The sequence below is a fragment of the Sorex araneus genome, chromosome 4 (genome assembly GCF_027595985.1).
Source record: "Sorex araneus isolate mSorAra2 chromosome 4, mSorAra2.pri, whole genome shotgun sequence".
Classification (NCBI taxonomy): domain Eukaryota; kingdom Metazoa; phylum Chordata; class Mammalia; order Eulipotyphla; family Soricidae; genus Sorex; species Sorex araneus.
The window spans coordinates 89,618,505-89,644,515 of NC_073305.1; the positions used below are offsets into that span (position 1 = coordinate 89,618,505).

Genomic DNA, 26,011 nt, shown 5'->3' on the forward strand with positions numbered 1-26,011 from the left:
CAGGAAGGTACCCGAGCCTGTGCAAGGTGGCCAACACCAGAAAATGTACACCGGGTGGGTCCTTCAGAGATTATAGGTCGACCGAAGAATCTCTTTCAAGCTTAAGATCGTGAAGTAGAGGATGCTGTTTCCATTGCACCTCTCAAGAAAAGAGGCCTTGCTCCATCTGATGCAGAAACAATTGCCCTTGGATACAACACATCCTGAGGAGAATGTGTTGCTTACACTGCTGGTCAGAACTCCAGCCAAAGTGCTGAAGCAGTTCTTTCAAAGCTGATGGACTTACTGTCAAATCGCAGTGGTCCGTGAATTAATTTTTTAAAAAAAAGACCATCAAAGGAATAATCTTGCAATTGATACTCTATACTCAAGGCCAGGTGACATTTAGGGAGCAAATAAACGACCAGCAAATAAACCCTTGCCTTGATTGCTATTTTTATTCCCTCATCCTATTCTCCCACATTCATTCCTATCCTTCCCCAAGGTTCCTATTACTCTGCTAAAGTTCTTTTAAAGGGTTAGTCATTTTAAAACAGATCATTTGCTCATTAAAAAACCCACAGAGCGATAGTATGCCTTAAGCTATTGTAAAATGTCTTCTTGTTCTTTGAAGTATTTTTAAGAAATTGCAGAAGCTGAATTAATTCCTTTTGCTTCTGCATTTCCTTTATCTTGGCAAATGTTTCTAGAAAACTAGTTATGGCAGTAAGAAGTATGTTGGGGTCCAACTTTTGGGTGAGTAAGGAGATAAGGTAACATTAAGGATCTGCCTATATTTAATACTTTAAAAGTATCTTAAGTTTTTCAGCAAGTTAGCATTCAAACAAGACTTTTGTTTGGGGGGGGGGGGTCCACACCTGGCACAGGGGTTACTTTTGGCTCGTGCACTCAGGATTTACTCCCGGCAGTGCTCAGGCGACTATGGGATCAAACCTGGATCAACTGCGTGCAAGGCTACCCGCTGTGCTGTCACTCCAGCCCTGAAACAGACAAGATTCAATATGCTCCTACTAAGAGAAACTTGTGTATAGTATCTTTAAAAGATGCGCTTACCTCCTCCTAATAAAATGGGACCATAAAAATTTTTAAAATAAATTAGGGAGGGGAGTCATATACAGTTGTGCTTAAGGCTTACTCCCGATTCTGTGAACAGGGATCATTCCCAGCGGAGCTCAGGGTAAATTTTTCTTTCAATGTCCTCATGACAAAATAGGGCTCCTGTTCTTAGTTTTTCTTTTGTTTTCTGTTTTGGGGCCATACTTAGCTCAGGGCTTACGCCACTGCATGCAAGGCAAACGCCTTAGTTGCTGTTATTATCTCTCTGGCACCTAAGGTTTCCTTTTAACTTCCCTCAGTTATATTTACCTCCTTGGGCCTCAAAATAATTGTGTCTTTTCAGAGCCGGAGTGATAGCACAGCGGGTAGGGCGTTTGCCTTGCACGCGGCCGACCCGGGTTCGATCCCCGGCATCCCATATGGTCCCCCAAGCACCGCCAGGAGTAATTCCTGAGTGCAAAGCCAGGAATAACCCCTGAGCATCGCTGGGTGTGACCCAAAAAGCAAAAAAAAAAAAAAAAAAAAAAAAAAAAAAATTGTGTCTTTTGAAAGAGTATTTAAATGGTATTTTAAACATCAAAATGACAAAATAGAAGACTCATTAAGTTACCCTTTTAATTACACCAACTTTATCCATCCACTGAAACCTGTTACAGATTAAATATAAGAAAACCCAATTCTGGAGTGATAGTACAGCGGGTAGGGCGTTTGCCTTACACATAGACAACCTGGGTTCAATCCCCTGCGTCCTGAATGGTTCCCTGAGCCCTGCCAGGAGTGATCCCTGAGTACAGAACTAAGAGGTAAACCCTGAGCATCACTGGGGGTGGCCCCCAAACAAAAAAGCCAATTTCTTTTGTTGTCATTGAGGTCCTGTGATTTACAATATTGTTAATGGTGTTTTTTCCTGTACATAATTGCAACATCACACCCATCTCCGGTGTACTCACCTCTCTCCTAAGGGACCCAGTGCTGCTCCCTTTCAACATCCACCACCTCGCCCATGCCCCACTTTCCACATAAACTCAGTTTTCATTTTAATCAATTCTCCCTTGTTGCTACCTTGCTACGTATCTTTAAATCTCACATGAGTGAGATCATTCTGTATCTGTCCCTTCTGAATTCCTTCAACTCAGTGTGTCACAGAAAATTGTGTGATTTTGTTCTTTCTTGTTCTTTTGCGGGGGCTGCATAGTATTTGTGTAGATGTTCTATGTCTTCTCGACCCAGTCACCCACAGTTGGGTTATTTCCGTATCTTCGCTGTTGTACTAAATGCTGCAAAGACTGTAGTGTGCATCTCTTTTAGAATGGATGTTTTGGGGACAGATGCTAAGAAGTGTTGCTGGGTTTTTGGAAGTCCTATTCCTATTTTTTTCAAGAGATCTCCATACTGATTTCCACAGAGCCTGAACCAGACATTCCCAGTGACAGTAGGCAAGAGTTCCTTTTTCACTCAACTCTACCAACACAGTCTGAGAAAGCCTTATTCCTTTCTTGCCCTAGTTACACCTTATTTCCTGGTGTGGCAATTTTGCTTAATTCTACCAAGGCACATTAAAAGATGAGCATTACTCTTTAGAACAAAATAACTCTCCTTGCTTATTTTCCCTTTTTTAAAAATTATTGGTTTTTTTTGGGGGGGCTTACTCAAAAGTGCTAAGGCTCTGGGGTCAGGTGGCCTTGGGACCATCTAGGGTGCTAGGGATTTGACCCAGGGTGGCTGTATGAAAGGCAGCCGCCCTTCCGATTGTACTGTAGCTCTGACCCCATTGCTTTTTTATTTTTTATGCTTAACTTTCAAAGATATATGCCTTTAAATAACTATCCTAGACACAACCCAAATTTGTTCACATTTTTCCTTCATTTTAAATAAAAATGTAAAGAAAATGCACATGAACTTGTGAACTTCTTTGACTGGTATGAACACAGGATATAGGGAGAAGGTATCAGTGATACCCTTTGTTTTGTAGTCGTCTCGTTCAACTATTGTTAGGCATTGTTATTGTAAACATAATTGTGATTCTGTTAAAAAAAGATAGTTCCAAGAAAGCTATTTTATGGTGGTCAAACCTGGCTCTGCCTTTTTAACCATTCTTGGCCTAACAACTTGCTGCTTACTTTTTTTTTTTTTTTTTTTTTTTGTTTTTGGGTCACACCCGGCGATGCACAGGGGTTACTCCTGGCTCTTAACTCAGGAATTACCCCTGGCAGTGCTCAGGGGACCATATGGGATACTGGGATTAGAACCCGGTTCGGTCGAGTGCAAGGCAAACGCCCTACCCCCTGTGCTATCGCTCCAGCCCCATTGCTACTTACTTTTGTAAAGGTCCCACAAAACTGCCTCCGCTTTGAATAGCTATGGGAGAAAATTGATCCAGAGTGATCTTAGCTAAGGATAAATAATTTTTCTTCTCTTCCCAGTCTATAAAGGCTTTCCTGTGCATCTCCATCCAAATAACAGAGTAGATAGCATTTTTTTTCTTTGCTTTTTGGGGATCATGTCCAGTGATGCACATGGTTACCCCTGGCTTATAACTCAGGTATTACTCCTGGGGATGCTCGGGGAACCATATGGGCTATTGGGACTCGAACCCGGGTTGACCGCATGCAAAGCAAACACCATACCCACTGCTATCGCTCCAACCCCCTGGATAGCACTTTCTAATGGGTTATTTGGTATCATTGTGGACTCTTACCCTTTTGGGGGGAGAGAAGCATGGCACATAAGGTGAGAAATGGATTACCCTGACTCTGCCCTCAGGAATTATTCCTGTTACGCCTGGTGGTGCATAGGGGACCATAGGTGGTGTCATGGATCAAACCCAGGTGAGCCACATGCAAGGCAAACCCTACTGCTATACTAGCCTTTTAGTCTTTTTTATCATCATCATCATCATCATCATCATCATCATCATCATCATCATCATCATCATCATCATCATCAGGGCCCTGCACGGTGGTGCCAGGGATGACTTCTGGCTCTAGCTTGGGAATCGCTCCTGGGGTGGCTGAGGCACCATGTGTTACTGGGGTTGAACCAGGATCAGCCAGGCAGTAACTTAATCCTTGGAATATCTCTCTGGCCTCATTTGTGGAACTTTTTAATAGAATCCAGTACATTCTATTTTTTTGCCTCCTGTTTGAATAGTCTTCTTTGGAGAAGGCTCTGGAGCTACTGGAGTTTGAAACTTACAGACTTGATCATCCGAAGCTTGAAGATTGTTTTCAGTTCAGATTTTCCTTCCAAAGCTCCTGTTGAGGTGTTCATGTATGGATTTCTGCTCCACTGCTAAATACGCTCTGTTAAATACTGCTCTTGTACTCAAACCTTTGGTCCAGCAGTTGACACTGGGACCTCATTTCTCTCATGGATCTAGGGTTGTTTTTTCAGTTCAGCTTTCCTCACTTGTTAGACTAGATTGACAACTTCTAAGGTTTTTTGCTCATTGGACCAAAAATAGAAAGTTGTTAGATCTGTTCTGTTTAATCAGTTTCTCTCAGTTAAATACTATCTTGTCACTGGTGAAGAATAAGAGCGACAGTATTTGTATTGTTATATATTTTTGAAAATCAGCTTGAGAATACCCTATGAACTCAGAAAAAAGCACCATATGAAAGCTTTTCAGTATCTAAATGATTGCAAAGAATAAATTTCATCTAGCAAATAAATTTTCTAGCAGATGTTAATTTTTTTGAGGTTAATGTTACTGTATTATGAATTAAATGTTCCTGACCCACATTCACCATGCCAGTATCCCTTTTTTATTCGCGCCCTTCTACATTCCCCAGCCATTTTTACACTCAGTACAGTCTGCAGATCTGAGGGTTTTTCCTTTTTCCCTTTTGGTCATTATCTGTTCTTTTTGTGTCTTTATACTCCACAAATGGATGAGGCATTTTTCTTTCTTCTGACTCATTTTGCTTATTAGCATGATACTCTCCGGTTCCATTCAGGTAGCAGAGAACTGGCAGATTTTATCTTCTAGACCTAGCAGCTGTTTCATTTCTTGAAAATTCAAGGTGCTGGTGGGTGATTGGTTGATCTGCAAAATACCCCAGGATATACAAGAAAGGATATTTGTTTATTGTGGTGCTGGGGATCAAGGCATGCAGGTGTACCATTGAGCCATATCCCACTCTACAAGGCAAATTTTAAAAATAAATACTTGCTTCATATAGTAACTGTAATAAATGGATACATTATCTGAAGGTTAATTTTGTTTGCTAAAAGGAGTGGAATTTTTTTTCCCCAATTCTAGAATAATGTTAAACCTAAAGACTATATTGACCATCAGAAGGATAAAGTTGCCTTAACTCTGGCTCGCCTAGCCCGCCATGTTGAAGTGGAGAAACAACAGAAAGAAGAGAAAAATAGAGCATTCAGGGTATGTGACTTGCATTAATCCTATTGAAAGTGGTAGGATTGTTTTCAATAAAAAAGAGAGACTTTCAATTAAATGTGTAATTTAACCCAAGTTTTGCATGCACTCTAGAAAGTCTATCTGGTTAGTAGTAATTTGTTAGGTTTTTGTATCTTTGCTTGTAGTTAGTCAGATTCTAACCATATTTGTGTTACATAAATAGAAAAAAATAAGTAGACTTTGTTTTTGATAATTAAGAATCATGATATCTTTCATCAGATATACACTAAGTTTCTGATGATTTTTATCACTAGTGAAGTTTATCCAAGTTTTTTGCAGCTGTAAACTGTTGAAAGTTATTTTCTACCAAATCAAACCAGGTTACTTTCTCATGCTTAGCTCATTTCTTTAGATTAAATCTATTATGGAGGAAATTTGAATTAGGGTTGTGGAAGAACTGTTATGTGGAAAATGAAGCCTAATTTAGATCTTACATGATAGAAGTCTTTTCCTGACTTACTGCAGAAGACTCCAAATGAAATTACTCTTAGAATTCTCTCAGTACTGATAAATGTCTGCTAGGAATTGAATGTTGAAAATCTGGATAAGAAAAAACATCATAATAGGAACTTAAAAATGAAAATTGCAATTTCCCAGCCACTGTTTGAATTTCAGTTGGTCACTTAGCTTTTGTAGAATTTTGGCTGTAATCTAAATGTAGGAAATTATGTAGAGATGATCTTGAATTAGAAACGATCTTTTGGTTGGGATAACACTTTTAAAAATATTATAACATTTGTGTTTTTTATTCCTTATTGTATTGATTATTTTAACAGGAATTTATATGTTTCTGTAGCCTAGTAGCGGATAGATTACACTTGTTTGATTTGGGGAAGAGGGCGGGGAGACAACACCTGGTGATGTTCAGGACTTACTCCTGACTCTCACTGTACTCAGGGATCACTTCTGGTGGAGTGATCCTTGTACTACGTTGGGGATTGAACTCCTGTTTATTGAGTGCAGAGCAAGCGCATTACCCACTGCACTATCTCCAGACTCCTTAGCATTTTTAACTACTTACATTAAATACCATCATGTTCTTAAACATGACTCTGTTGTTAGAGATGTAACAGATGTAAATTATAACAAACTGTGCAAATATCGATTGATGTTGGTGTCAGTATCACAGAGCATGAATCTTTGTTTTGACTCATTTTTTTGGGATTGAGTTCTAGATGTGCAGTTCTAGTAATCAAGTCAAGTGAGTATGTTCTGATCATTGGTGTTTCAAATTTTCAAATTTTTTTTCCCTAGGAAGCCAAGTTAGTAATAATAGGTTCATTGATTTGTTTCCTTAATATCTTTAGGAAACAATTGATTTTCAGCATGCTCATGGATTACAAGAATTGGAATTTATTCGAGGACATTCTGACACAGAAGCAGCAAGACTGTGTGTGGACCAGTGGCTAAAAATGTCAGGTATTCTTTAGATGTCCAGTGTAAAATTAAGATTGCCCAGCTCCCCTAAGGCAGAAATTGTCAGTTTTATTTGTTGCTAATCATCATCATCATCATCATCCCGTTGATCGTCGAATTTCTCGACGATCATTATGGTCTAATGATCATAAATGTCAGGTATTCTTTAGATGTCCAGTGTAAAATTAAGATCGCCCAGCTCCCCTAAGGCAGAAATTGTCTGTTTTATTTGTTGCTAATCATCATCATCATCATCATCATCCCGCTGATCGTCGAATTTCTCGAGCGGTCTCAGTAACTTATTATTGTTGCTAATAAGTACATGAAATACTTAAATTTAGCCAAGTAATACTTAATATTGGTCTATTTTACCTAATGTCTGACATTCGGTAAAAGCATGTTTTATGTATATCACAGATATACCAGTCCTTTTTTTTGTAATTTATTATTTTTTTTTTCCTTAACATGGTACTCTCCTTTTCCATCTGAGTTGGGCTATAAAATTTCATCTTTTCTTATAGGTGCATAGTATTCTGTTGTGTATATGTGTCACACTCTCTTTATCCATTCATCTGTCGTTGGACATTTGGATTGTTGCTGTATCCTGGCTGTTGTACTAAGCACTGCAGTGAATACAAATGTGTACTTTTTTTTTTTGAGTTAGTGTTTTTGTGTTTTGGAGGTAGATGCCAAGAAATGGAATTCTTACTCTCATTATTGTTTTGGGGCTACACCTGCCTTTACTAGGGCCTCCTCCTAGCTCTGGGCTTAGGGTAACTCCTGGAGGAGCTCAAGGGACTCTATACAGTGCCAGGGAAGAACCTAGGTTGGCTACATACAGGACAGGTGCTGTACCCATTGTACTAACTTTCTGGCTCTATTTTTTTTTAATTAATTAATTAATTTTTCGAGAAATCTTACAGATTTTCATAATGCTTAAATCAGGCAGCATTCCACCAGTAGTGAATGTTGGTTCCTTCTTCACCACATTGCTGCCAATATTGGTTGTTTTCGGTCCTTTTGATACATGCGGTGCTTAATGGTGTGAGCTGCTCATTGTCAGCAGCTGATTTCCTCTGCAATGACTGTTTTCTCTTAATTTTTATAAGATTCTGAAGTGAGGAGATATGTTTTTTAAAATCATTTGTTTCATTTTTCTGTTTACTTTTGGGCCACAACTGGCAGTATTTGGGGCTGCACTCATGTTGTCAGTGGGGTTGCTCTCCAGAGGAGCTGGAAGGCCCATTTGTACAAGGGATCAAACTTGGGACTGCTGCCTCTGACCCTTGTGCTAGAGTGACTTGAGCTGCCAATCCATTGTCTCCTAGTCCTCTGATCCATTTCTCCAGCCTGCCTGCATTATTTGGCTTTAATTTTTATTAAATTAACTTATTTTTGCTTTTTGGGCCACACCTGGTGGTACTCAGGGATTACTCCTGGCTCTGTACTCAGGAATTGCTTCTGGCAGTGCTGCAGTGACCATAATGGAATGCTGGGAATCAAACGTGGATTGGCTGCATGCAAAGCAAACACCTTACTTGCTGTACCATTGATCCTGCCCTGTCTGTGTGTTTGTGGGTGTGTTTATTGAAGTTGTAGTGCATGATCTCAGAGAGCCTGGCAAGCTGCCGAGAGTATCCCGCCCGCACGGCAGAACCTGGCAAGCTACCCGAGGCGTATTCGATATGCCAGAAACAGTAACAACAAGTCTCACAATGGAGACGTTACTGATGCCCACTCAAGCAAATCAATATTACATGATAATGGGAGTATGAGTTTCAGATATGCATCATTATAACCCAGCATCTAAATATTACATTATTTGTTACTAAAAGTTGCTATTTGTGTGTGTGTGCCTAATTTTTTAAAAATTGAGGTGATGTTGTTTTACAGTACTGTTTAGGGGTATAGTTTAGCTCTTCTTATAAATATATGTGCACGGCAGAGCCTGGCAAGCTACCCATGGTGTACTCGATATGCCAAAAACGGTAACAATGACGATCTTCATTCCCCTGGCCCTGAAAGAGCCCCCAATACTCCATCGTGCTGTACTAGCACGCAAAAGGGACTAATGGAGACGTTATTTGCGCCCGCTCGAGCAAATTGATGAACGGGATGATAGTGATACAGTGATACATATGTTGCCATTTTACATGGACTATCAAAGTATTAATATCCCTCCACCATAGTTTAGGGGTCTCCTTTCTTTTGGAGTCCTTCTCTCCTGTCAGCTCATTTTTGCTATTAGTGTCCACTTGGTTTTGTTCTTTCCTTGCTTTGCTGTTTTATACCCCACATATCAATAAAATCATTAGGTATTTACCTCTCTCCTTAAGAATCGTTTTGCTTTGGGGCTGGAGCGATAGCACAGTGGGTAGGGTGTTTGCCTTGCATGCGGCCAACCCGGGTTTGATCCCCGGCATCCCATATGGTCCCCCAAGCACTGCCAGGAGCAATTCCTGAGTGCAAAGCCAGGAGTAACCCCTGAGCATCGCTGGGTGTGACCCAAAAAAGCAAAAAAAAAAAAAGAATCGTTTTGCTTAGCATGACACCCTCCAGTTTAGTAATATTTTTACAGAGGCAATATTTCATTCTTTGTTTTATTTTACCTTTTAGATAGTATTAGTATTAGAAATCCTGAGTATTATTTTTGTGAAAATATTTATATATGTATATATGTTGTATATCTATATAGCATTCTTTTAATTCTCCAAAATGTCGTTGGGCTTTTAAGCCCAAATCTTTCCTTCATTTATTTAACCGCTTATAACAAATTGAACCATCCTTCTTTTCCCACTTCTAATTTTTATTTATAGTTTTATTTGGTTAAACAAAAGTTTTAATGAGGGGCATGTGCAAGTAGATGGCTAAATTTTAATAATTCTTCATACATCAAAAATATGAAAGAGAAAGGCTGGAGGATAGTACAGTGGGTAAGGTGCTTGCCTTGCACCGATTCGGCCTGAGTTTCTCTCTGGCATGCCATATGATCCCCTGAGTCTGGCGGGAGTGACCCCTGAGCACAGAGCCAAGAGTAAGCCTTGAGCACCACTGATATGGCCTAAAACAAACAAAAACATACATTAAAGAGAGTGTGCCAGAGAGATTGTACAGGAGGTAAGGCACTTGCCTTTCACGTGGCTGCAGAGTGCAGCTCTGGTTTGAGCCCCCTGCACCACATATGGTTCCCTGCATATTACCAGGGTCATTCCTGAGCACAGAGCCAGGAGTAGCCCCTGAGCTCTACGGGGTGTGGCAACAGCACCTGCATCCCCTCAAGAAAAAAACCTACAGAAATGAAAATATTAAGGAAATATATGTGTATTGAAAATGTTTCACAAAAAAATATGATCAGTGTTACACTTTGTATGGGGAACACATTCATAAGCATTTTGGCAGTTTAATATATTACCCCAGTATCTAAAATAGCATAAAGTAGTTGAAGTGATAGGCATATAGATAGCCTTTGGGGTTCTTATAACCAGATGATGTTAAAGGAATAAAATTTCATTCCAGTTATATGCTTACAGGCTTTGTAAAAATGCCCTAAATACCTAATTTTCTGTTGTATGACATATTCAAGGCATTTGATCAAAACATCCCATATTATTTAATAATAAAGGATGTAATAATTGAACCACCTTTGTGTCTATCCTTTTGGCAGTTTCACAGTTCTATACTTATGAATCATAAGTATATTTTCCATTTATACTTGTGTGTTAGGTATTGCCCTGGGAATACAGTTTTGTCTGGGGTATTGATCTACAAGAGTTTTGTGACTGTAACACGATGATTATAAAGGTAAAAAGGTAAAAATAATAATAATAATAAAATTAAAAACCCTACACTAAGGATAAAGTGGATTAACTAAGAGGAGGTAATGTTGGGCAAACTGTTTCCTAATTGATTTAGAAAGAAATAAAGAGAAAGGAAAAAATAGAATAATGGAAAATGAAGAGATATCAGCAGGTAAATCTGTGCTTCGTGTTCTAGAGACCTTTCTCTTGATGCCTAACATTTTGGAGTTGAGGAGTAGTGTGCCCTGAGATGCCAAGAACCTTAGTACTCCTTCAAGGTCACACCTGCCAGTGCTCCAGGTTCTCCAGGCTACCCCTTTTGTTGTTTGATTGGGAGAATCTGCATGTGCTCCTGACTGCATCTGTAGTTTTGTATGTCAAGTTCAGAACTGATTGATCACTGGCTAGATTCTTGAGAAAATATCACTCTTTTTTGTTTGCCTGCCCTCTCTACTGCTCCCCACAATCTCCCAGGTAAATTTTTCTAATGACCATTCTTTTTGTAGGGGACACATTTGGTGGTGCTGGGCATAGAGAGAACAGGACACTGTCATACCAAACTCACTGTGTTTTTATACAATTTGTTTTTACACAATTTCACAGAACCTGGATCCTCTGTAGTATAGCTCAAGCTTGATGGGTTTAAGATCCCTAAAAGAGGTGCCAGAGTGATAGTACAGCAGGTCGGGTGCTTCCTTGCCTTGCATGTAGCCAACTAGGAGTTGGTCCCCAGAGCCCCGCCAGGAGTAATTCCTGAGTGCACCGTCAGTAGTAACCCCTGAGCACTGCCAGGTGTGGCCCAAGGAAGAAAAGTTCGAAAAAAAAGTTACAATTGAATGAAAGTAAACAATTACAATTTGGTACACTAGGTTGATGATGTATTATAATTGTTATACAAGTATCAATTTTGAGTACTAGTTCAAAAGACAAGTATAGGATTTAAGAATTTATATTCCAATGATACAGGAATAAAAACAAGTTCGCTTAATTCTGGAGCAAAAAGTTCATTCCGAAGAGGAGGCCAAATGCGGGTGTCTGAGAGACGAATTTCATGTCCCATAATGCACTGTAACAAGGAATTTGATAATGGACACCTTCTCTTAGGACATTTGAAAAGGTAAGAATGATACTATGGATAGTAAGTGCTGACATTCCTCAAAGTTAGAGTAATTTCATAAAATCAAAGTGTGATGCTCTCGTCAATGCAATTATGAGTTTATATTCCTAACTCATTATTTCATGCTGTTTTGATTGGATTATTTCTAATTTATATTGCTTAATGACATCAGATTGTATAGTAATATCCTGTCTTTAAAAGTGTTGTAGTCATTAAGTTTGCTTTTTTCTTAATATAGCTCAAATCCTGAATAGATTAGCATTTATATGTAGTTGGATCTATTTCAAAGATTTTAAAAATAGCATGGGTATTTTCTCTAAGCCTAAAGAAACCTAGTATGGCATTATAAAATTAAATGCTAAAGGTAAACCAAATATAGGAAAATTTAGAGTAAAGGAACACTATGAAGTGCACCTTATTACTTTACTATTTTTTTAATGTTTGAAACTTTATTTAAATACCGTGACTTACAAAGTTCTTCATATTGCAATTGTTTGAGGTATTCAGTGTTGCAACACCAGTCCCATCACCATTATCCTCAGTTTGCCACCTCTCCCCCCACAAAGCCTGCTATCTTAGCAAGCACACGAAATAACTTACATTATATTGCTTGTTATAATACATACCTCACAATGGTGTTACTGAAGTCATTGTCTGAGGATTTACTAGGTTCTTAGGTGCTAGTTGATCCTCCTGTGTTTTTTTTTTTTTTTTCCCCGCTCATTGAGCTTAGTGGGCTTCCACACAGCTGTACCATCTAATTTGCTGTCCTCCTACTGGACTGTCAGTACTGTGAAATTTGGAGATGTGTAGCTGTACGTGTGGCCATGCTCTCCAGGAGCTGTGGAACTGGGATGATTCAGCAGTTGGTGTCTCTGAGATCAGTCATGGATCTGGACCATTTTTGTTTTTTTGATTTTGTTCTGTTTTTGTGTGATTTTTGGCCATCCTGCCAGTGCTCAGTCCTTCTGGCGCTGTGTTCAGGGATCACCCCCGGCAGTGCTCAGGGTACCACATAGGGTGCTAGGACTCGAATCCAGGTTGGCGGCATGCAAGACAAGTGCCCTGCCTGCTGTTCTCTCACTCCAGCCCCCAATTTGTGTGCCACAGAAGGTCAAGTGGGTGTGATGTTGGTCCTTTCAGTAGGGTAGGGATTCAGCCCACCCCTATCCCAAGGAGGCGCCAAAGATCTCAGCCCAGAGACTGGGTCTCCCTCTGATGCCTCAGCCATGGCGTCTCTCCCTATAATTGACTAAATTTTTTAAGAGTAGAGTTTGAAAAGGTAGATAATAAACTTAGTAATAAGGCTATTAAACAATTTTTTTCTACAGGGCCCCTTTCTGAGTAGTTTAAAGATGACAAGAGCTTGGGCCTCTGAACCATTATCTTTTTCAGTTGCCTCACCCTACTTATGCCTTAGTCTGCCAAGAAAAGCTTTTAGAGGAAGTTTCAGTATTCTACAAATATCAGAGTAGCATGTATTATATCTTATTTTTAAGATCTATTTTTAAAAAGTCTTCAAAGCAACCTAAAGTGTCACCAGTTTGTTAAATGGTTAAATAAAGTAAAGGAGTAAAAGCTATTTATAGGAAATAGAAGTGTGTCAGAAATTTGATATAATACTAACTTCCAATGGTTAATGTAAAAATATTTCAGGGAGCTGGAGTGATAGTACAATGGGTAGGGCACTTGCCTACATACAGATGATGGGGTTCAATTCCTAGCATCTCGTATGGACCCTTGAGTACATCCAGGAATAAGTCCTGAGCACCACCAGGCATGGCCCAAAAACAAGGGTGAAAAAAGTGGAATTTTATAGTAAACAAAAATTACAGTCTCTGTACTTTCTATAATTCCATAGTGAGACCTACTTATATCCATTATATTGGATCTTGGGTACTTTTATAAAATATTGGACTGTTGGGCATTGTCTAAAAGGATTGTGTGGCATATGGGAGCCATTTTATGTTTGTTCTCTGCTCTGCTCATCTTCTTGCTGAACCTCACCTCCTTTCCTCCTTTCTCCCTCCTCTCCATTCCTTCTCTCTTCCCCTCTCTTCCTTCCCCTATCTTCACTCCTTTTCTCTTTGTTCATGCCAGGGATAAACACAGGCCTCACACATGCAAGACAGGTGCTCTCCCTCTGAGCTGCATCACTGGCGCTGCTCCGTATTTCTTGAATATGATGCACTTCTTTGACATTTTTGTAGATAAAGTTTTAGAGTGCTTATATGGGGTCTTGGGCCACATCCAGCTGTGCTCAGGACTTACTCCTGGCTTTGTACTCGGGGATCACTCTTGGAGGACTCCGGGGATCACATAGGGTACTGGGATTAAACCCCGGTTGACCACATGCAAGGCAGATGCCCTACCCACTATATTATCTCTCTGATCTATGGAAGATTCTGGGGGGTCAGGTGTGGGGGACACACCTGGCAGTGATTAGGGCTTACTTCTGGCTCTGTGCTCAGGAATCATTCCTGGCATGCTTGAGGACCATACGGGATACTGGGGATTGATCTTGGGTCTGCTACACGCAAGGCAAGCACATTACCTGCTGTAATCACTGCTTCGGCACCTTTGGGCAGATATTTTTAGGTTAAATGAAGCAGTAATGTAATTGTGTCCCTAGAATGCAGATTTTCCTAACATTATCTCTCTTTTGCCAAGTAGGTTTGATCATTCTCCATGTGATCCAACAATTACACTCCATGGACCTATCTTCAGTTCCTTTGTTTGTGTAGTATGTAATAAAAAATTTGTTACTCAACAGCAGTACAGGGATCACCTGTTGGCTCAGGTAAGAACATGTCCTAATTGTAAGATTGGTATTCTTTCTCTTTCTGGAGAACTGTGGAGTTGGGTGTGGGTTGCTGCTCTTGATTCCCATCACCAGTGATGTACTGTAGAACTATAATAGCACTGTTGTCCTGTCCCGTTGTTCATCTGTTTGCTTGAGTGGGCACCAGTAACGTCTCCATTGTGAGACTTGTTACTGTTTTTGGCATATCGAATACACCACGGGTAGCTTGCCAGTCTCTGCCGTGTGGGCAGGATACTCTCGGTAGCTTGCCAGGCTCTCCAAGAGTGACAGAATAATTGAACCCAGGTCGGCCACATGCACGGCACACGCCATACCTGCTCTGCTATCTAGTGATGCATTAGTATAAAAATTGTGGTTGTCTAGGAGTAAAAGAGCTTAGAACTTTTAATTATTGTGGGCAGGTAAACTTGATAACTGAAAGCCAGCAATGTTCCTCACAATAATCTCTTTTTATAGAAGTGCTCTATTAAGAAACCGACTGATGTAACACTTGTTATGTTAAATCTCTAGGGATATGAGTTGATTTGTGGTGTATGCAAACCCATGTAATATACAACTCTAATTAGTGTTTATCTATTTGACAATCTTTAATGACTTACTAACAGTACAGAATTTTAATTATGTGATGTTTCCTGTGGAAATGTTAAATACTAAAAAAAGTTACTTTTAGTCACATAGAGAAAACTGCTGTTAAATTTTTTTTTTTTTTCTTTTTGGATCACACCCGGCAATGCACAGGGGTTACTCCTGGTTTGCACTCAGGAATTACCCCTGGCGGTGCTCAGGGGACCATATGGGATGCTGGGAATCGAACCCGGGTCGGCCGCGTGCAAGGCAAACGCCCTACCTGCTGTGCTATTGCTCCAGCCCCTGCTGTTAAAATTTTAAATGTATCCTATTTTGGAATAAATATTTTTATATAAGTTTAAATATGTAAAATTCTTTTCAGTTAAAAGCAATATGTTGTCGGAGCTGGAGTGATAGCACAGCGGGTAGGGCGTTTGCCTCGCATGCGGCCGACCCGGGTTCGATTCCCAGCATTCCATATGGTCCCCTGAGCACCACCAGGGGTAATTCCTGAGTGCAGAGCCAGGAGTAACCCCTGAGCATCGCTGGGTGTGACCCAAAAAGCAGAGCCAGGAGTGACCATTGTACATCCCCGGGTATGACCTAAAAATCAAAATAAATAAATAAATAAAAGCAGTATGTTGTAAACAAATGCTTAAATGTTAATGAATCTGAATACATTTTTAGATTTTAAGTTAATAGTGTTATAGTGTGTTGTCAGCATAAATGCTCAAATATTTGAATTGGTGGGTATATTTTTATATTTTATTTATTTTTAAATTAAATTTTATTTTATTTACTTATTTTTTTTTTGCTTTTTGGGCCACACTGGGCGATGCACAGGGGTCACTCCTGGCTCATGCACTCAGGAATCACCCTGGCCGTCCTCAGGGGACCATATGGGATGCTGGGATTCGAACCCGGGTCGGCCGCGTGCAAGGCAAACGCCCTACCCGCTGTGCTATCACTCCAGCCCCATATTTTTATATTTTAAATCAAAAAGTGATAGCAATTTTATGAATATATGATGGGTATGCAGTTGAAATTTGTTACTTTATTAAAAATTTTTATCTATTGCAGTTGAAATTAGTTACGTTATAAACAGTGTCATATTAGATATTCTCACAATCTAAAGCCTGAGAGAATAGCCTTATTTGAATATTTGCTGAGTGGATGTGTTTGTTTTTGCTTTTTGGGTCACACCTGGCAGTGCACAGGGGTTACTCCTGGCTTTGCACTTAAGGAATCACTCCTGGCGGTGCTCAGGGGACCATATGGGATGCTGGTAATTGAACCCGGGTCAGTCTCGTGCCTTGCTATGCTTTCGATAGCTCCAGCCCCGTGTTTGTTGAGTGATACACAGAGCAATAGTTTTACTTAAAATTACACCTTTAGAATATATAATAAGAACTACACTTGAAAAAAAATGTAGGTAGTGTGTTGGATTTCATATTGGTAGCAGATAGTTAAAACTTACCTGATCTTGGTTCAGGGAGATAGTACATGTGTGAAGGCCTTTAACTTGCCTTATACCTGGCTGACCCAAGTTTGATCCCAAGCAGTGCATATGGTCCTCCAGCCACTGCTGGTGGTGATTTCTGAGCAAAGAGGTATAAGAGGTAAAGAAGCAGGATTCCTGAGCAAAGAGCAAAGAGATAGTAATTCCTCAGCCCCCAAAATAACAAATTTCAATGGTACACCCCTTATATTCTCATAAAATTGATACCACTCATTGATTCCATGTGACCACTCTGTAGAGGCCGGAGAGATTGAAGTGGGTAGTGTGCTTGCCTTGTGTTCGGCCAACCCAGGTTTGATCCCTGGCTTTCCTCATGTGTGCACAGAGCCAGGAGTAAGCCCTGAGCACCACTGGAGTGACCCCAAAACAAAACAAAAAATGAGGGGTGGGGCTGGGGTGACAGGCCAGCAGCTACATATCTGAGGGCAGATTTTATCACATTTTCATCACATTTCTGTGTCTCTTCAACACAGATTAGCCACTGAAGTATAAGAGAAATCTGTTTTTTTTTTAACATGGGAAACCGATGTATAGAATGAGCAAAACTTAGTGGTGCTACAAAAAAATGAAATAGGAGTTCAGTGAAAGTGTAGAGAAATATTGGAGAAATTGATGATGTATTGGAAGAGTTCAAAGATCCTATGAAAGTAAATGTGACAGAATTCAATGGAAGTTTAAAGAATCTAAATAGAATAGTTAATATGGGAAGTAGTTTATACTGAAAGAGGTAAGGGCCTTGGATGGTTAGGCATGGTCACAAGCTGGGGATGCAGCTTAGTGGTGAAGCACTTGCCTTGCATGTGTGAGCCCTGATGTTTGGGAACCTGGATTTGGGTAGGATTTCTGCTCTGCTCTGCTCTGCTATGAGTGGCTCTCTGTGCCACAACGGGTGGAGCTAACTGGGATTTATGCCGAGTGACTGATTTCTTTATGGGAGTCTGAGATCTTGATACAGGCTATGCAGATTATGTCTAGCTCTTAATAAAAACTCTGGAGGTGATTACTAATACTTCTTGATAGACACAGTGTATAAGTGTTAGCAATCCCATTGCTGGAGATGATTGGGCCCTTGGAATCATTTAGTTTCCTCTGGACTTTACCTCATATTCCTTTCCCTCCCCTTTATTTCATTTTTTTTGAAATTGAATCACCATGTGGAAAATTACAGAGCTCTCAGGCTTAAGTCTCAGTTATACAATGCTCAAACAACCATCCCTTCACCAGTGCACGTATTCCACCACCAAAAAAAAAAAACCCCAGTATACCTCCCATCCCCCGGACCCCCACCCCTGCCTGTGTAACTGATAAATTTCACTTTACTTTCTCTTTACTTTGGTTACATTCAATATTTCAACAAAGAGCTCACTATTGTTTGGAGTTTCCCCACTAGAATCAGACCTGCTGTGAAAAGATATTATGTCATGCGGCCGCTATTGCGGCCGTGCAGTTTTGGATTTCTGTATTTTAGTAACTAAGTCCAGGGAAATTTCTGCCAGAAATTGGATCATTGCAAGCTTGTATCTGTCATTAATGGTCCTCATGATATGGCAGTCGCCACGCCCTTCTCCTCTCCTCCTCTCCCCCTACCCCCTCACCCCCCGAAAGGAAAGGCTGAGAGAGAAAAACCTTTCCCCTCCTGGGCAGGCATGGGGCTGCGGCTTAGTTCACAGTCTAGAGACATTTCTGCAAGAAGATGCCAGTACCAAAAGTAGTTTGACTGGCCTTTGGGATCATGCTTGTGCAGCTGCGGAGAGGCTGCACACATGCGGCCGCTGGGGTCACATCTCGGTGGAGAGCAGGGCCGATACCCTTATTTCATGATTTTACTTTTGTTTGGGGGCCAGACCCAGACTTGCTCCTGGCTCTGTGCACAGGGATCACTTCTGGCAGGTACAGGGACCAGATGTGGCACTGGGGATCAAAAACTGCATCTGTTGTTTGCAAGGCCAAGTGCCTTACCGACTGTCCTATCTCTCAGGATCCTATTATTTTACCTTTTTTGGGGTAGTTTTGGGCCACACCCCATCAAACTGGGATCAGCCACATGTAGGGCCTTAGGCCTGGTATCGTCTCCCTGACCCCATGATTATTTCACTTAAGTAAAACAGCCCCTGGAATCAGATAGCAGTGGGCTGACTGCATGCAGGGAAGACTTTGCATACAGGAGGCCTGAATTTGACCCCAAGAATCACAGCGTCAACTCCTGAGCACAGCCAGGGTCAACTCCTGAGCACCTCTCGGCGTGATGCTATAACCCTGAGTACAACTGCGCTGAGGCTGTGAGTTCTTACAAACCATTTAATTTGGGGATGATCTTTGGCACTCCAAAAAAGGGCATAATTTGAAAAAAGGCACAGGATTTTATTTATCTTTTAAGGGTTCACACCCAGCAGTGCTCAGGAGCCCTTGGGGCCTAGAGATATGCAGCTTAATGTGGTCTTGACAGTTGGATGGTTGGGTTGGCAGCGCTTGGGGACCTCACACATGCTCGCCATGTGCTTACCACTGTGCCACCTTTGAAATCGACCCTTTTGTTAATTTTACTGAAATTGATGAAAATTTCTTCAGTTCCATTTTTTTCCCCTTTTCTTTTCTGGAAATTACTCATTCTAATCTGCTAATCTTCCCTCTGTCTTCTTTCTAGGACGTAAAAATATAACATACTTGGGGTCAGAGGGATAATGAGTAGGGCATTTGCTTTGCTTACGGCTGACTTGGGTTTGATGCCCAGCACTACATGTGTGGCAGTGGGTCCCCCAAGCACTGCCAGGTGTGATTCTTAAGCACAGAGCCTGGAGTGAGCCTTGAGCACAGCCGTGTGTGGTCCCCCCCTTAGAGTAAATAAATACACAGTTTCTGGAAATGTATGGTGAAGTAAAAGATTTGGTGTCAGACTGGATTCTTTGACATTTTTATTATCTGTACATTCTTAGCAAGTTCCTGAATATCAGCTTAGTTTGTCTTGGAGATAGAACTGTAGTAGCATAAAGATATAAGGGAAAATATAATACTATATGAAGCTCTAAGGTCCTAATCTATAATTCTCAATAAATGCTTCTTGTCGCTTGTTTTTTGAATTATCTGTCATAAGGATTTTAACAGTAACTGGTATGAAATCGGCTTGTAATAGCCCATCTCAGATAAGCCAGAAGAGGTCGCTAGAAGACTACATTCTTATGCATTCTATGTTATAATGGTGCATTCTTTAGTGAGAGTAAAATTATTTACAATTTGTGTTCTTACATCCTCCCCAGCCCTAGATAACCAGTAAACCACTTCCTATCTGTAGATTTTCTAACCATACCGTGAAAATGGGGGTATACAGATGACCTGTGACAAGATTCTTTCATATGTATTGCTTTCAAGGGTCATTCTTATGGCACATATCAGTACCTCATTGTATCTATTGCCAAACAACAAATATTCCTTGCGTGGGTATATGCTTTTTTCAATTTATCAGTTTTTCCTTTTTTTTTTTTTTGTCACAAGCAAACCTGCAAGTTTTTGTGTAGACATATTTTTTCACTCTTCTAATGAGTTAAGTTTTGGATCATGAATTTTTTCCCCTTCCTCCCAAGCCGTGCTCAGGAGACCAAGGACCCTTCCTGATAATTCTTGACCAGCGTAGCCTGATTCGAGGCCTGATTCTGCTCTGGCACTCTGGTGCCACGGAATTACCCAGGCCACTCCAGCAATGTTTGGGGGACCACCAGGGCTGCAGCCCTCTGTGTGTAGGAAAAACACTGTGGTACTGGCTATCAGGGTGGAGGGCATGGCATTAGTCACTTTTACTAAAATATGAGGACTACACCTTCACTAGGACTATTTCTTGAAGAAAATAGCTTAGTGACACCTTTTAAAAGAAAACAAGGCTCACAAAAACAAAAGGAATATTATTTATTTCAAATCATCATATTAAAATTAATTTTTTTACTTGTCAAAGTCATGAGGAATTTTAGAGTGAAGCAAATTTTAGGGCAAAAATTGCATAGTGGATATTTCCCCATAAAGTTTCTACTGTAGAATTGACAGAAGAAGGAAGGGAAACAGTCTTAAAATAAGAATGCAAAAGAAATATATACTTGTCAGCCACAAAAAGGAAATTGCTTTAATAAGATATTTAGTACCTCTAATTTGGTTGGCACTAGATTAGCTACCTCATTCCTTTTTAAGCTAATGTCTAAATTTAGCCGACCCGTGTTCGATTCCTCCGCCTCTCTCTGCTGGAGAGCCCAGCAAGCTACCGAGAGTATCGCACCCGCACGGCAGAGCCTGGCAAGCTACCCGAGACGTATTGGATATGCCAAAAACAGTAACGATAAGTCACGTTGAGAGATGTTACTGTGCCCGCTCGAACAAATTGATGAACAACGGGATGACAGTGACAGTGACAGTGATACATACATATAGGACTGGAGCGATAGCACAGCAGGTAGGGCTCTGCACGCGGCCGACCCGGTTTCGATTCCTCCATTCCTCTCAGAGAGCCCGGCAAGCTACCAAGAGTATCCCGCCCGCATGGCAGAGCCTGGCAAGCTACCTGTGGTGTATTCGATATGCCAAAAACAGTAACAAGTTTTACAATGGAGACGCTACTGGTGCCTGCTCAAGCAAATTGATAAACAACAGGACGACAGTGCTACTATTTCTCTGACTCCTGCTTATTTATTTCGGTTTTGGGGCCACACCCAGTGGCAGCTTAAGAGACCATATGTGGTGCTGGGGAATCTACCTTGGATTGGTTGTATTTGAAGAAAACACTGTACCTGCTGTACTGTCTTCCTGGCTGCTGAGCCCCACTTAATTTTTATACAACTGCCTCCCGGACTTACCCAGTACACTCTCACTTGACTTTCCATCAGCAGTATATGTAGATTCTCCTCGTCCTTGCCAACGTTTATCTATAAAATAGCCATCTTACTGCAGATGCACCTCCTCCAAGAAAAGGTGCTACTCCTTGCTGCTCTCCAGATTGTGCCTGATGCAGGGACATCCAGCCAGTGAAGCTGCTCCCTCTAACTATGAAGAGGCGGAGTTTGAGCATTCTCCCAGGTTTTAGACACTGCCCATCGCCATGGGGCCTTGACCTGTTGGCTCCCATCTCTGTTCTGTGGAATAGGAATGGAAGTAAAGTTGCTGGCTTTAGTAAACAATAGCCATCTTATTAGACTAGTTTATAGTTTTATAAAATAGCCATCATAGGGACTAGAGATGTAGATCAAATGGTGGAGGACACACGCTTAGCATGTGTGAGGTCTGTCCTTGACAACAGTTGGCCTCCCAAGGTGCCACTGGAGTGGCCCTAACAACAGTGAAGAAAAGGCCATCCCAGTAGGTTTCAAATCAGATCTAGTTGTGGTTCTTTTGTTTTTGGTTTTGGGCCACACTAAATTGTTACTCCTGGGTCTTCACTCTCTGGCCCCTATTTTTTTTTTTTAACTTAATGAACATTCTGTTCCCCATTTCTTAACCCAGTTTGTAGAAGGTATTTCCAAATACGTTCTACTTTTGCAGTAGTTACAGTACTATATAATTTTATGTAGAATCACATTTCATTACTAGTGAGCACAGTTTAAGCAAGCTTTATATCAAATTCTTATAAAACCCATGACTGAACACAAATATTAGTTTATTCTTTAGGTAGGATACTATTTGTACAATTTGGTAGAAACCATTTGTACAATTTGGTGAATAGTAAACAGTGCATTTATCATTTAAGGCCTTCTAAAGGAATGCAAATCTCTTTCTGGGGAATATCTTCTGTATGTCACTCATCAGATTAAGATGAGTTTGAAAGTATTGGAAAGATCATAGAATTTATAACCAGAGATACAAAGTTGAATTTAAGTGGTAGGACTCTCTTTTAGGTGGCAGTTTGTTCAAGGTGTTGTAATTTTAATGACATATCAGTGTTTACATAAATTGTGAAAATAGATCTTCATGGAGTTAAGGATTGAATGGAAAAGGACATTTTAAACTTGACGTTGGGACATTTTAAACTTGACGTTGCTTGATGTGCACTTTAGATCTGTAAACTTCTTGTGCTGCCTTTCGTTTCTCATAAGCAGCATAGGCCATTTGATTCTATAATGTTAAGGAAATTTTGGAAATCTTACGTAACTTTTAAGGCTATTACCTTAAGGACCATTATGATGTTCGATTATGCACTCACCTATGTATAAAATCGCATGTAAACACCTAAGTAAAAATTTATTTACGATTTTGGGATAGAGGAGGGTAGAATTTTGAAGCCTTGATGCTAGAAAAAAATATCCTTTGACTATATCAAAATTTGAAAGTTTTCACTGTCACTGTCATCCCATTGCTCATCGATTTGTTCGAGCGGGCACCAGTAACGTCTCTCATTGAGAGACTTATTGTTACTGTTTTTGGCATATCTGATATGCCACGGGTAGTTTGCCAGGCTCTGCCGCTCGGGCGCGATACTCTGTAGCTTGCCGGGCTCTCTGAGGGGGGCGGAGGAGTCGAACTTGAGTAGGCCGTGTAAAAGGTGAACACCCAGCCGCTGTGCTATGAAAGTTTTATCAAATAAAAATCAGTAGATATTTAAAAGTAATGCAAAATGAAGGGTGAGATAGAGTTTCTATAATGAACAGATACAAGTTGACCACAGAGAAGAATTTTTAAAAAAAACTGAAAAGAATTAAAACATGAGACTAAAAGTTATGAATTAACCAATCACAGAATATGAAATGTTTGAATAAATTCTCACACTCACTAGCAGTCTAAAATACAAAGAATATCACATACGTCAGACAAGCATGAGAAGCATCCATGCTACTGATTATTATTTTTCATAATATCTACTGTTCTCAGTCTCATTCAGTGCTGGGGAAATATGTGAATTGGTTGAAATTTTTTGAAAAAGAATAATATATTATCTCAGTATTAGGTCTGACGGCCAGGCAGCTCAGAGATTAAGGCGTTTTCCTTGCATGTAGGGTGACTCCAGTTCAGTGCTGAGAACCATGTTTCCTGGAACCGCCGGGGGCAACCCTCAAACAGGTTGAGGGTTTGTTTGATGCTACAGCCCACCAAGCATCACTTTGTGTGCCCCACATCCAGAAACTTGACTAAATCTTAGTAATCCACACCCTGTGTTGTTTGCAGACATTAAGGAGCATGAGAATTATATCAGATTTATTTAGGGATTTCTAATAGGTATTATGAAATCAGAAACCTTACAGTTTTCGCTAAGGCTTAAGAGTCTGTAGGATAACAATATATGATAAAACAATGGCAGTCTACTATGCATGCTTATTTCACAATTTCTATAAATGAGTCACTGTCAGTCACTGTCACTGTCATCCCGTTGCTCATCAATTTGTTCGAGCAGGCACCAGTAACGTCTCTCATTGTGAGACTTTTGTTACTGGTTTTGGCATATCTGATACGCCACGGGTAGCTTGCCAGGCTCTGTCGTGCGGGCTGGATACTCTCGGTAGCTTGCCGGGTTCTCCGAGAGGGACGGAGGAATCGAACACGGGTCGGCCTCGTGAAAGGCGAATGCCCTACCGCTGTGCTCTGTGAAGAAATTTATGGAAGAAAACATTTGTATACTAGAAATAAATAGGTAAATTAAGTTTTGTTTGAGAAAGTTAGTGATATTGCATGTAGATACTAGATATAAGTAAATTGGAAAATATAGAGAGAACAAATGTGTTACCAGAAAAGTGACCACAGTGTAACAAAGGAATAGGTGTGGGGGACCCACACCTGGTGATACTCAGAAGTTGCTCCTGGCTTTGCTCTCAGGACTTACTCTTGGTTGTGCATGGGGGACCGTATGGGATCCCAGGAATCGAACGTGGGTTGACTCTGTGCAAGGCAAATGTCCTACCCACTGTACTATTCAGGGGTTAGTCCTGGCTCTGCACTCAGTAATCACTCCTGGCAGTGCTCGGGGGACCAGCACTGGCTTGAACCCAGGTCAGCTGCTGCAAGGCAAATGTACTATTGCTCTGGCCCTCCACAGTTCGTTTTTGGGAGAAAAGAATTCACATTTAGGTCTTCTTTTATGATAAAAGTTTACTCAGGGTTTTAAGGTTAAAATGTGATACAGAAGTCTGGGGATATGTGCTTGACAAACAAGAAGTTGTCTTACATGTGTGAGGCCCTGGGTTTGCCCTCCAAAGCCACACAAAACCCCAGATAGGGAACTGGAGAGATGGCAGAAAGTGCTAGAGTGTGTGCATTGCCTATGGGAGGCCCAGGTTGATCACTGGCCCTGCGAGGTCGGCTGAGCACTGCTGGGGCCATCCCCCAAGCTTTAGTACACGGCTTTGGCCCCCAAACCAGAATATCCCAAATAAATATACAATTGAAAGTTAAGTTGGAGCAATTGAATATTGATTTTAGTTGTCAGTAATACAGGTTTCCTTTATATTTTAGGAAGCTGCAAATGATGGACATAAAAACAACCTTCTTCCTCAGATTATTCAGTGTTTTGCGTGTCCAAATTGCTTTCTTCTTTTTAGCAGCAAAGATGAGTGCTTGAAGCATATGTCTGGAAAGAATCATTTTCATCAGAGTTTTAAGCTGGGTGGTATGTTAATTCTTTTCTGCTGAAAATTATTAACTTACTTGAATCATTCATTGTTGATTTTTCACACTGTAATTCTTGACATTACTTATATTTACACTTTGAGAGCCGTGGAGGATTTTGTATCTCAATTTGCATTTTCAAAAATAAAGATTCTCAATCCTTATCAGAATTACAAGAAACTTGGAAAGAAAACATATTTAGGTTAATGTTTTTCTATGTCTAGGGTATCTGGGGATTTGGGTGTCTTTTTGATATGACTTAACTTTAATTTTTTCATTTTATTTTATTTATTTATATATATTTTTTTAATTGAATCACCATGTGGAAAGTTACAAAGCTTTCAGTCTTAAGTCTCAGTTACACAATGCTCGAACATCCATCCCTTCACCAGTGCATATTCCACCAAGTACCACAGTAAACCTCCCCCCCAACCCCACCCCCCAGCCCTTTTAATTTTTTTAATACTTGAGATACAGTGACAGTAATAGAAGTGTACTATAGTATTACAGTTACAATAATAATAGTTTATGTGTGCAAAATTGCTGCATTTCTACCACCCACCACCACCAAAGTGCCAAAGTTAAGACTCAACCTTTATTTTGTAAATTTAACATTCTTTGCACTTAACTCTAGAAAATTATTTTTCTTAGATTTTTTTTTTTTTTTTTGCTTTTTGGGTCACACCCAGTGATGCTCAGGGGTTACTCCTGGCTCTGCACTCAGGAA

The 26,011-nt window shown here is 40.4% G+C and overlaps 1 protein-coding gene across 1 annotated transcript in view; it reads left to right on the plus strand.

Moving 5' to 3' along the window:
- ZNF451 (zinc finger protein 451) overlaps positions 1-26,011 on the plus strand; it is an 84,472-nt gene that overhangs the window by 22,255 nt on the left and 36,206 nt on the right. Inside the window, exons 4-8 of the mRNA XM_004605873.2 lie at positions 5,318-5,443; positions 6,787-6,898; positions 11,659-11,809; positions 14,483-14,609; positions 25,132-25,285. Of these exons, the coding sequence (XP_004605930.1) occupies positions 5,318-5,443; positions 6,787-6,898; positions 11,659-11,809; positions 14,483-14,609; positions 25,132-25,285 (670 nt within the window). The remainder of the gene's footprint in view (positions 1-5,317; positions 5,444-6,786; positions 6,899-11,658; positions 11,810-14,482; positions 14,610-25,131; positions 25,286-26,011) is intronic.